This window comes from Teleopsis dalmanni, chromosome 1 (assembly GCF_002237135.1).
Source record: "Teleopsis dalmanni isolate 2A chromosome 1, ASM223713v2, whole genome shotgun sequence".
NCBI classification, from domain to species: domain Eukaryota; kingdom Metazoa; phylum Arthropoda; class Insecta; order Diptera; family Diopsidae; genus Teleopsis; species Teleopsis dalmanni.
The window spans coordinates 213,472,261-213,483,702 of record NC_051846.1 but is presented as its reverse complement, the minus strand read 5'-3'; the positions used below and the strand labels follow the sequence as shown (position 1 = coordinate 213,483,702).

At 29.6% G+C, this 11,442-nt stretch overlaps 2 protein-coding genes across 2 annotated transcripts; one reads left to right on the top strand and one right to left on the bottom strand.

The window, feature by feature from the left end:
* The first annotated feature begins 1,806 nt into the window (after nucleotides 1–1,806).
* Nucleotides 1,807–8,316, top strand: LOC119671872 (irregular chiasm C-roughest protein). The gene is made up of 11 exons (XM_038082694.1): nucleotides 1,807–2,398; nucleotides 3,015–3,532; nucleotides 3,595–3,746; nucleotides 5,537–5,737; nucleotides 5,813–5,989; nucleotides 6,046–6,148; nucleotides 6,304–6,431; nucleotides 6,491–6,917; nucleotides 6,973–7,294; nucleotides 7,354–7,646; nucleotides 7,718–8,316. Exons 2-11 carry the CDS (start codon nucleotides 3,136–3,138, stop codon nucleotides 8,134–8,136), a joined length of 2,619 nt encoding a protein of 872 aa, XP_037938622.1. The 5' UTR covers nucleotides 1,807–2,398; nucleotides 3,015–3,135; the 3' UTR covers nucleotides 8,137–8,316.
* Nucleotides 8,317–10,313: 1,997 nt separating this feature from the next.
* LOC119675703 (DNA replication complex GINS protein PSF1-like) lies at nucleotides 10,314–11,189 on the bottom strand. Its single transcript, XM_038086912.1, has 3 exons — nucleotides 11,009–11,189; nucleotides 10,879–10,943; nucleotides 10,314–10,784 (listed from the first exon to the last, which is right to left on the bottom strand). The coding sequence occupies exons 1-3, from the start codon at nucleotides 11,078–11,080 to the stop codon at nucleotides 10,337–10,339; spliced, it is 585 nt and encodes a 194-aa protein (XP_037942840.1). The 5' UTR covers nucleotides 11,081–11,189; the 3' UTR covers nucleotides 10,314–10,336.
* Between the last annotated feature and the right edge of the window lie 253 nt (nucleotides 11,190–11,442).

Here is an 11,442-nt window from a genome sequence, read left to right as displayed (position 1 = left end):
ATTCACTCTTAATAAAAGTAATTCATCTGAAATATTTTTAAATAACATTCTGACACCGCCAGCTGACAATGTAACCACTTAATTTAACGCAAACGTATTACAACTAAAAAAAATCTCAATGCAACGTCAAGCTTCTAATCTACTTACGTCTAGAATACGAGGTCCTCTTATACCATAGTACAGTTATATCAATTTGGACTTACGGGCTACTGCTGTATGGAATTGCCATCGTCTCTTACCTATATAAAAATATTATAAAAAACTTAGTTTGAAATATTAAAATCCATCGCTGATGCCCATGATATATAACGACAATATTCCCAAAGATACTTTATTTACTTATATATATTTATATATATCGCGCCACCAACCAAAAACAATTATATGTTGAACAAAATTCTACGAGTTAAAATTTTCTATGTCAGCTTTCGCTGCCTTCTTTAAGGAAGCTAAATCTAAAGCAAAACTTAATGGATTTTACATTTTTATTGTCAACCCTTATTAGAATAATTAATTTTTTATTTGATCACAAAAATGTTATATGTACATTACAACAAACAATTTGTAAGTTAGTAGTTAGTAATATTTCAGATTTAAAACTTATTATAAATCTCTATTGTAAGAATATTAATTCGTATTATTGTGTGTAATAATTAAATTAATTTTCAAAAATAATTTACAATTTTCAATTACAGAAATAATTACTTGCCCTTGCCTCACATAATGACTTCTCCTATGATGCTAATCTAATCTTTTAATCTACTGTAGTTGTATAGGAAACAACTAATCTTTAGTAACAGCATATCCCAAGGATTTATTTTGGTGATGAATTCAGTGGAAAGCATTTTCCTTACGCAGGATCGCCTATTTATATCATCCGGACGCTGTCATCAACATTAAATCTAACTCAGTGTTTCGAAGGATGAAAAAGGACCCAAGTCGCTTCCTGATCTATTTTGGCTAATCCTTCACTTCAGTGGGCTACTCGCTGGACGATGCACTGTCCTAACGTCCCACAATATACATGTGTATATAATAATAACTCAGTATTTCGTTGTTTTTTGATGTTAGATTAAACTATGTAGTAAGGATATTAGTTCCTAAGTACAACTAATAAATATAGGTATATACCAGCTAATGCTAGCTAATATGCTAGTAGCCAGAAATGAGAGAAACTGGTATAAAATAAATTATAACAGTTACTGACATCCTAGTTTAATTCAAAAAACTCAATCAAGTGAAGAGACATAATCTCTGATGTGAATTATATTGGAATTCTGTGGTGAATACGATATTCAGCAACCTCAAAATATTTAGAACAAATCAACACCGAGAGTTGACAACAATAATGCGCATGAATACTGATGCTACTTCTAAAAATACCTTAGCTCATTTTCCAGCGAGCTCATAAAAAGAATTTTAGTACGTGTTCCTCCGTCTCGGCAAATAGTTTGTGTTTGAAGGCGCACAAAAGTATTTTTGATTGTGTAGTGAGTTTTGTGTGTACAGCAGCTCACCTATTTGAAGAGCTCATAAATGTTTTAGTGCACACATTTATAAAATGCAGGAAAATTAGTGTTAAATTATTACAAAATGCACTAACTATAAAACTTTCAAATAATATATGTAGCTTTAAAAACAACATAAAGAATATTCAACACATATCAACAAAACATTTTAAAAAATGATTTTTATCAAGTGATAAATTTAAAATGTCAATTGCTTATTTATAACTTAAGTACCTACATGGTCGATATATAAAATATGTTAATGTGTATACAATTTTAAATTTTAAACAACAAAAACGAAATATTCCTGTATCCTCAAACATACATATATAATAAATTGCATATCAATCGAAGTCCGTTCGCATTCTCAATAAAAAAATAAAAGAAAGAAAGAAAAAAAAAACAAATAATAAAACACGTAATGCTCCCGTGAAAGAGAGAATGTGGTGAATTTTGGTGTCCTATACTATAATACAAACAGGAAAGCGGTGAAATCTTAAAGATTTACTGTTAAAGCGAACTTACTTGACTAGTGCAAATGTCACTGTTTTTAAATATGTACATGCATATATGTATAAAAAACTTTAAATAATCTAATTTCGTAGATAAGAGATTAAACTTTTTTAGAAAAATAAAAATGTTCAACTAAACATTATATTAAAATATGCAATATTTTAATAAACGTAATTTGTGTTTAAAACTGCACTAAAAAAACTGAATTAAAAGCGACTAAATAATTATGAACCACTCACTCACTATCCGAATTCCTAGTTCTTAATGGGAGTAAATATAGGAAATAAGATCGTAAATAACCAAAACAAGTTTGTGCTCTAGCAACGATCTTAGGTGATTTGTTGTTTCCTGAATTAAAGCAAATCTCTTTCTGCTCGGTAATATGGAATTTATATGAAAAATACATACATAAATTTCAGGAAATAGTTAATTACATGATTAAATAAAATGATTTCGAAAATAATTAATAATGAATTCTGTTTTTCAATATATTTTCAACTGGAAAATTATAAATGCAATTATATTTTGCAAACTTCTATAAAAAAATAATGTATTAAAATATTTCTTAAACAACGTTTTAAATAATTTTAAAATATAATAGATTTATTTAATATGTAATTAAAAAATATGATATTTTTTATACTATTACAAAAACTTTTAGATGCATCCACCCTCATTTAAATAATAGTCATTTCCGGCTATTAACGCCCCTAAATAAAATTTACACATTATTTGTACAATTATAACTTATAAATTAATATTGTAAATTTAACATTGTTTAATATAACTTTAATACGATGCATTAATACGATGAACATTAATTTGAAAAAATTTTAAAAAATTATTTTGTGTATTTACATTCTATTATATGTAATATTTTTATGTTCTGAAAGTACTTTGTAAAAGACAAAACTGTAATATAAACAAGTGAATTTATCGCTTAAAAAGCCTTTCGATAAATAAAATTAAACACGTTTATAAATTTATTTTCAGATAATTATTTGAAAAAATTTTATTCATAACTTATTAAAAAAACATGTCATCATTGCACCTATAAATCTGGGATATATATTTAAAAGAACATAGCAAAACAAACGCAACATAAAGCAAAACGATGTACAATATGTCAACAATATTTTCAATACTATTATTAATTATTAGTTATAACTTAGAAGCGACTATTGCAAAGACAAATTTAAAAAAGTCGTCAAAAATTTATCAATCTGATGAAAAACCTATAACTGATGGCCAACGATTTGCTATGGAACCACAAGATCAAACTGCTGTTGTAGGTTCAAGAGTTACATTACCATGTCGAGTGATAGATAAATTGGGTGCATTGCAATGGACGAAAGATGATTTTGGGCTAGGTACGTCGCGCAACTTAAGTGGTTTTGAACGTTACTCAATGATAGGTAGTGATGAGGAAGGGGACTTTTCATTGGACATATATCCAGTTATGTTAGATGACGACGCTAAATATCAGTGTCAAGTTGGACCTGGCCCTTTAGGTAAGTCTATTAACAGTCATTATCGTAATTTTCGTAATTTATGTTAATTTTTATATATTTAGGTGAATTAGGAATAAGGTCCAGATTTGCAAAATTAACAGTATTAGTACCGCCAGAGGCACCGAAAATATTGCAGGGCGATTATTTAGTAACGACTGAAGACCGAGAAATAGAATTAGAATGCATTTCCGTAGGAGGAAAACCAGCGGCCGAGGTTTGTACCATTATATTTCCTTATGATTTTCCGTATGATTCTTATACTTTATTTTTATTTATTGTCTTAATTCTTGCAAATAATAGTTTTAATAACATGGCATCATAAGAATAAATCGTATTATTTTAGGAAAAAAGTTTAATAGTTTACTTAATACACTAAAAAATGTTTAATGGATTTGAGGTCCCCGTTATCAACAAATTCACTAGGTTTATACTTACATTTTTGTATGATAAATGGTAAAAGAGATTTATATTGGTGTGTTCAGTTTCTTAACTTAATAAACATTTAAAGTACGGTATCTTGTAATTTTTTACTATTGAGAAACAATAACAAAGAGTTATCTCGTTCATTGTTAATCTGTTCTTCCCTTAAAATAAATAATAAACTGTAAATATTAATAATAAATAATTACTTTATTGAGTGCCAAAAAAATGTCATTAATTAAGATTTTGTAAGAAATCAAATAAAATTGTTAACAGTTAATTTGTTTAAACAAAATAATAAGAACTTGGTGCTTCACCAAAAATACTTAATGCGTGCATTTCACTTCAGTTGCTAAAATTAATAATTTTTCATTTGAATTTATACTAGTAGCAGTTTTTCTTTTTTTTTTTTGAATAAGTTTGATAACTGTGCTTTTCCTATAATTTTAATGGTAACATAAAAAGCTTATTTATAATACTAGTAAGTAACAAATATTAACTTGAGTTTGAAACGAATTCTAAAAAAAACATTACTTTAGGTTACGTTAGGTTGGAGTGGCGGTCTTGTGTACCAAGAAAGCCCACTTCAGCTCAAATAGTGGCCCGTTGTGGTACCACAGGAATAGCAATAGTTAGTACATAGACTAGTTGGTCAGTATACGATTAACGTCGATCGTAATGAATGTAAACGAAGCTGACAGTTTTATGAATCTGGCTGAGTCTCTAATATTGCAGGATAACAGCTCAGTCAGATCGGTAAAGAAAGGGGCCGCCAAGATTTTTAATCTTCACCCACTTAAAGATGGGCACTGGCACATGAGATAAAACACAGTTTCCTCCTCTTCCTCAGAGCCACAGCTACGACAAATGTCGTAATAAGGAAGACCTAGTCTCATAGCATACCTCCCTATTGTGCAGTTACCCGTCAGCAGCGATACCGTAGTGCTGAGCAGATTCTGCTGTAGTTGAAGTAGTTGAATGGTACGTTTTTTGTTCAAAATAGACTAAATCGACTTAGAAACCTGACAACTGGATTTATAAGCCCATTGTTGCTTGGCTATGTTTAGATATTTTTGTTTGATTGCCAGTTTAGCTGTTGGAAGTGGAACGCCAATATCAAGTGTGAATGTGAGGGAGAAGAGCCCCTGTCTTGGCTCATTCGCCCAGCTTGGCTATCCGAGAAGATTGAAATAGTTACATCAAAACGTTACTTTTGTCTGATTGTAATCTGAAACAGAACTGATATATTTTATAATTAAACCAGACGCCTTTTTTATCTTCAGTAATGCAATAATGCAATAGACTTTAATAGACCATAACCTATAAGGTAGAAATTTTAATTTTTATTAATTAGTAGTTTTCATTTAACTTTAATAGGTAAAATTGATTATATTAAATGATTATTTAATAAATAAAAATTAAATATATTTTTCTATTCTGTAAATTTATCAATTGTTGGTACTTAAATTATTCAATTGTTGGTTAAATTTTTAATAAAAAAATATATTGATAAATTATTACGCTTAAACTGATAAGTGTTTTAAATGATGAAACAATTCAAATATTTCTTGTTTTTTGATTTAGATAACCTGGATTGATGGTTTTGGAAATGTTCTATCAACGGGTATTGAATATTTTAAAGAATCCCTAATTGATGCTAGACGCTTTACCGCAAAATCGATTCTGAAATTAGCCCCTAAAAAGCAACACCACAACACAACATTCATCTGTCAAGCTCAAAATACTGCTGATCGAACTTACCGGTCGGCTAAACTTTTACTCGAAGTTAGTTTCATAATTAAAACTGAATTATCTATCAAATAGAATATATGTATACATATGTAAATATAACTCTTTTAGGTTAAGTATGCTCCAAAAGTTGCAGTTTCAGTAGTTGGTGGAGCCCTAGCTGGTGGTCATATACCAGAAGGAGCAGAAGTTATTTTAGGATGTAAAGCAGATGCTAATCCCAAAGAATTAAGTTATCGTTGGTTTATAAATGATGATTTGGTAACAGGCGACTTCACTACAAAAATGGCAAGTTATACCTAAAATAATACAAAAGTTGTTATTTAAATAAAAGTATTTAATAGATTATTCACAACGTAACCCGTCAATACCATAATGCTGTTGTTAAATGTGAAGTCACCAATCTTGTAGGTAAAAGTGAGGAGAGTGAAACTTTGGATATTAGTTGTAAGTTTCATATAATATATTCATCAAAACAAAACATTACAATATAAAAGTTAAAGTAGTAATATACATATGTAAGACCATTTAACAAATATTAATATTTGATTAAGCAAAGTTTAAAATTAAACTTTCATAATAATCTCATAACATATTTTTAGATGGTCCATCCTTTCGTCACCGTCCGATATCTGTGGAGGCTGAACTTGATGCAACAATAAATTTATTATGCGATGTAGATGGCAATCCATCACCTGAAATTGAATGGATAAGTGAAAATTCAGATAAGGTATTCCAAAGCTGTAATAACAAATTATAAGATAGTAAATGTATTCTTAAATTGATTAGGTTGTGGGCACTACTGGAAATATATCAATAAGAGTCTCATCTGATACCGCAGGACGTTATTTTTGTAAAGCAGCAGTTAGTGGTTTTCCAGAAATTGGTGCTGAAGCGACAGTTTACATCAAACGCGCACCAATTATAACTTCTCATAAAGTTCAATTTGGTGCTGTGGGCAACCGCGCGAAAATTGACTGCTTAGCATTTTGTATCCCAAAAGCAGACCATATCTTATGGTCATACGAAGGCAAAATTATTAACATGACATCAGCAGATCCAGATGTATACATTTTTGAAGAGAATCATTTACCTGAGGGTGTAAGAGCAGCGCTTATTATTAAGGAGAGTCAAAATAATCATTATGGGAAATATAACTGTACTGTTATCAATTCATACGGAAGTGACTCTTTACTTATAACATTAATACCAGAACGTATGCAAATCTGATATGTAGCAATAAAATGTTTCTAATTAAATTTTCAATACAGCAGGTACATTTCCCATCCTACTAATTATAATGGGTGCAATGTCATCAGTAGCTGTTGTTTTAATGATTGTAATGCTCATAGTTGTCATAGTGAAACGAAATAGAAAAAAAACTAAACAATCTGATATCTTACCTGAGGCTTCAGTACGTAATGACAAGTTATCAGACTTGAAAATTGAACTACGCTCAAAATCATACGATTCTGAGTACTCGGAGTCTGGCACAGCAGGAAGAACTATCAACGTAACTCAAATTCCAGATGTGCAAATAAAAAGTTCAACGTTGGGAGTACCATTAGCCGGTCCAGTAAAATTGGACGAGAGGTAATATATTCAATATATTAGTTGTATAAAACATTTTAACATTGAGCTTTCAATATTAGCGATCGATATAATTCAAAATATCATTTAAAAAGTATTAAAAATGAAGATTTCAAAGAAAGTCATGGCGATTACGATCCTTATTTTGAATACGCACTTGATTATAATCTGCCAACTGATGGAAAATTAACTACATCGTTGAAAAATTCTCAAGGTGCAGTGCAATCTGCAACATTGCCACATTATTCAAATTCAGAAATATCAGCTTGCAATAACTTAAGTTTACCAAGAAATCGCTGTGATTTACCTCAGATATCAAATTCTAACTCGGCCCAAATGGGAAACGGATTTTTAGGTAAGAATTCTCCTTAAATACCTTGATATAACATATGTAAACAATTTCATTTGAAACTCTTATTATTTAAGGTCATTCACTTCTTCAAAATGGCATTGATAGTCGCTTTAGTGCTATATATGGTAATCCTTACTTACGTACCAACTCTTCAATTCTTCCACCACTACCACCTCCTAGTACAGCAAACCCTGCAGCTACGCCTGCTCCGCCTCCTTATCATGCTACACGAAATCAAGGAGTTTGCATTGTAAATAATTTTAAGCACTCTACAACTGCGAACGCTGTGGTTAACAGTAGTACGAATGGCAATTGTAGTATTAGTGGGAGCAGTTCTAATTTGACCGCCAGCAGCAACACACTTGCAGCTATTACACCACTACCACAAAATTCAATTAACACAACTTTACCATCGACTACACATACCAACTCTGGTCAATTTATATTACCATCAAATGGTACAAAAAAAGGCGCTTTAGCAACACATGTTTAGACAAAAATACATATAGTAGATATAGTAAGATTAGAAATATGTAATTAATACGCTACCACTGCCAATGTATTTTCAACAAGTATGTCGGAAGCGTAATTTACATACATTAGATACATAAGTTATGTTCAAATTTTTTCTTAATTCTTTTTGCTATATTAAGATGCAAAAAAACAGTAAATGAATGCATATAATAGATAAATACACATTAATATCATATTATATATGTAATTATTATTATAATCGAGTATTTTAACTCTAGCTATAATTCAAACAGTTCAAAATTGAAAATGTATTCCAAAATTCAAATTTTCAAATTTAGCAAAATTTAGCAAAATTTAGCAAAATTTTGTTAAGTAATTTGTTAATTTATTTAATTCAAGCAAAAATTAATTAATTAAATTACCAAAATATGTGTGCTTATTTACATAGATATAAAGAAATAATGATTTATAGTTTCAAGGGTTTACTGCCTGTTTTAATTTGGCAAACAATTCTAATTTTAATATATGTATGTATGTTTATTCTTACTTTTGAAGACATCTTTTAGTTTATAATAACAAGTTCAAAACAATGAAGGACATTAAAAATGCAATTTTAATCAATTTATACCACATTGTGATTTTTAGGATTAACTAATTATATAATTAAGATTTTATGAAAAATATTGGAGCATCGTACTTCTCCATTTTTATCTATTTTTTAAATAAAAGAATTTATATTACTATTTTAATTTAGTAATTCAAGTCTGTAGCTAGTTCCATGTATCTTAGTGTAGTATATAAACATGAGCCAAAAATTTTGAATAAATCCTTTTATCGAAAGAAATAAAATTTTACTATACCATTACAAAAGAAAAAAAATGCTTAAGTATTCAGATATTACAATTTAATCATATGGTGATTATCAAAATGCTTAAATTGTTAAATTCATTATTAACGCCTAATATTACTTAATCTATATGCATACAGTAAAACGCTGCCTTACCATTTCTTATATATCTGTATCAAATTTATAAAGCAAAAACCAATAAAAATAAAAACTAAACTATTAAACTATTTCAATATATTGGTTTTCATTATTTTCACATTTTTATTTACATTTTTAAACAGAAATTAAACATTTAATAATTTTAATATTTAATTTAATTGCCCTGATGACATTATTAATTATCTTATAAGAAACTCGAGACACACTTAAGATGTTATGTTGAGCATTTTCCGAGTTAGTGCATCTGGGCACTTTTACTCTTTGATAGCTGGGGGGTTTCTGCAGAGTCCCACCCTTCTCGCTGACTAATTTATGTATTCCTCAAAATCTTCGTGATTATTCGATAAATGTTCTAAGATCTGCGTACCACCCCGTGCGGCTACTGACTGCTCTGACATTAAATAGTACTAAGTAGGGCAGTCTATCAGTTTTCGCGAATAGCTTCAAGGGTCTGTCCCTTATATATTTTTTAACCGGGTCTATTCTAAGGTCTCTTAGCATGTCATTTGTGCGGATGTTTGTTTTGTGCAGACTGTTTAGACTGAGACACAAAATTACCAAAAATATGTCTGCAATACAATATTGCTGTAATCATATTTCTATTTCTTTGATTTCGCAGAATCACTGCTAATAGTAAGATTATATTTTCCTTAAAACTTACAAAATGTGTGCAAGAATATGCTGCGATCAATTTAGGAGCTTAATACAATAAATACTATTATCAAAACCACAGATTTTACTGTATTATCAAAATTACTAAAACATTTTAAAACTTATCTTTAGATTTGGAAAGTAGTCAATTTAAGGATAAGATTTGGATCAATTCTTTAAGGCTCAAAGTTACAATAGTGTTTAAGGCTTATCTCTTTCATTAACAGCTAATACATGTTTTCCTCCTTTTCTCACTTGTTGTTCCAAGTTAGAAAAGCAGCACTGACATCGTGCTTCGTTTTGGTCAACAGTATCAACGTCTTGTGTATAGTTGGTGTAGTGCGCTTCAAGTTAAATGCAATCCGATATGTTGTCGTATACGCTTATACTACCATCCCAATAGCGAATAATTATAAAATAATCATGAAACTATTTTACTCTTAGATTGTTTACTTTATTTTTATATATCACTAATTACTAATTACATATAAAAGTTATTAATTAATTAATTAGTTAATAAATGTAAAACATAACACACTACAAATATATAATACATTAATGATTATTCTATATGTTGTAAAATACCTTGTCTTATTAAGGTTTCTATTTGAGAACGTGGTAAATAATGTTGACTATTTTTTTTAAGTAAAATCACTTCACCGTCATCTAATTCGTATTTTCCATAATCTTTGTTGCAACGAACTTCAACATATAGGGATTTTGGTGGTAGTAAATTACCAGTAAGATTTATACCTTGCCCATCTCCAACTGATCTCATATATGATGCTAACGACTTCGAGTATGCATTAAAAAAATTTATTTCCGGTTCACATAATGAATTTTTAATATCTGAAGGAATTATCGGACCAAACTCCCAACGTAAAGCCTTGATACGTTGCAAGCGTTGATATAGATAGGTAAGCAAACATCGCTTATTTCTTTGTAGCACAGTGTGACGATAATTTAATAATGGCCAGAGCGTTCTGTCTCCTGATGTTGAGAAATTCGATCTATAATCATTTAATAAAATAAAATATTGCCCGATATTAAGATCGCAAGTATTGCAATCACATTAAATATGTATCTAATTTTTATAACACGTACGCTTGGGCGCAATTTTCTTCAAAGATAGCCTTTATCTCTTCTAGAATTTGACGAACTGCATCATCCTGAAAGAAAGAGTGATTGTTTAAAATTTATATTTTGAACAGATATATAGAAGTGCAAATGTTACTTCAAATGGTGGAATCGTTTGTGTGGATCTTTCCAAATCCTTTACTAAATCAAATGCTTTACCAGAAAACATTACAAGTATATTTTGAATAATATTTTGAAAAACCTTAAAAGAAGCAATCAAATCCTAAAGCCGCACAATATGTTGTGTTGCTGTCATTTGACAGGGTAACTATTAGTATAACACATACCATAATCGTATTTTAAGTGCTGGACAACGTTTTAAAAATAAAAATATTCTTGTACTTTATAATTTCTTTAAACCACGTATGCCGTGTTACCAAATTGCACTGTGTATATTGAAGTATGCATACCAAATTTCGGTCTGCAGACATGAATGCGGCAAAATTACACCTTGTTTCAAAATGTATAGCAAAGCGCATACTTGGTGTACATACATGTAGATTCGGTGGCTCACAAGTGTGACAAAAAATA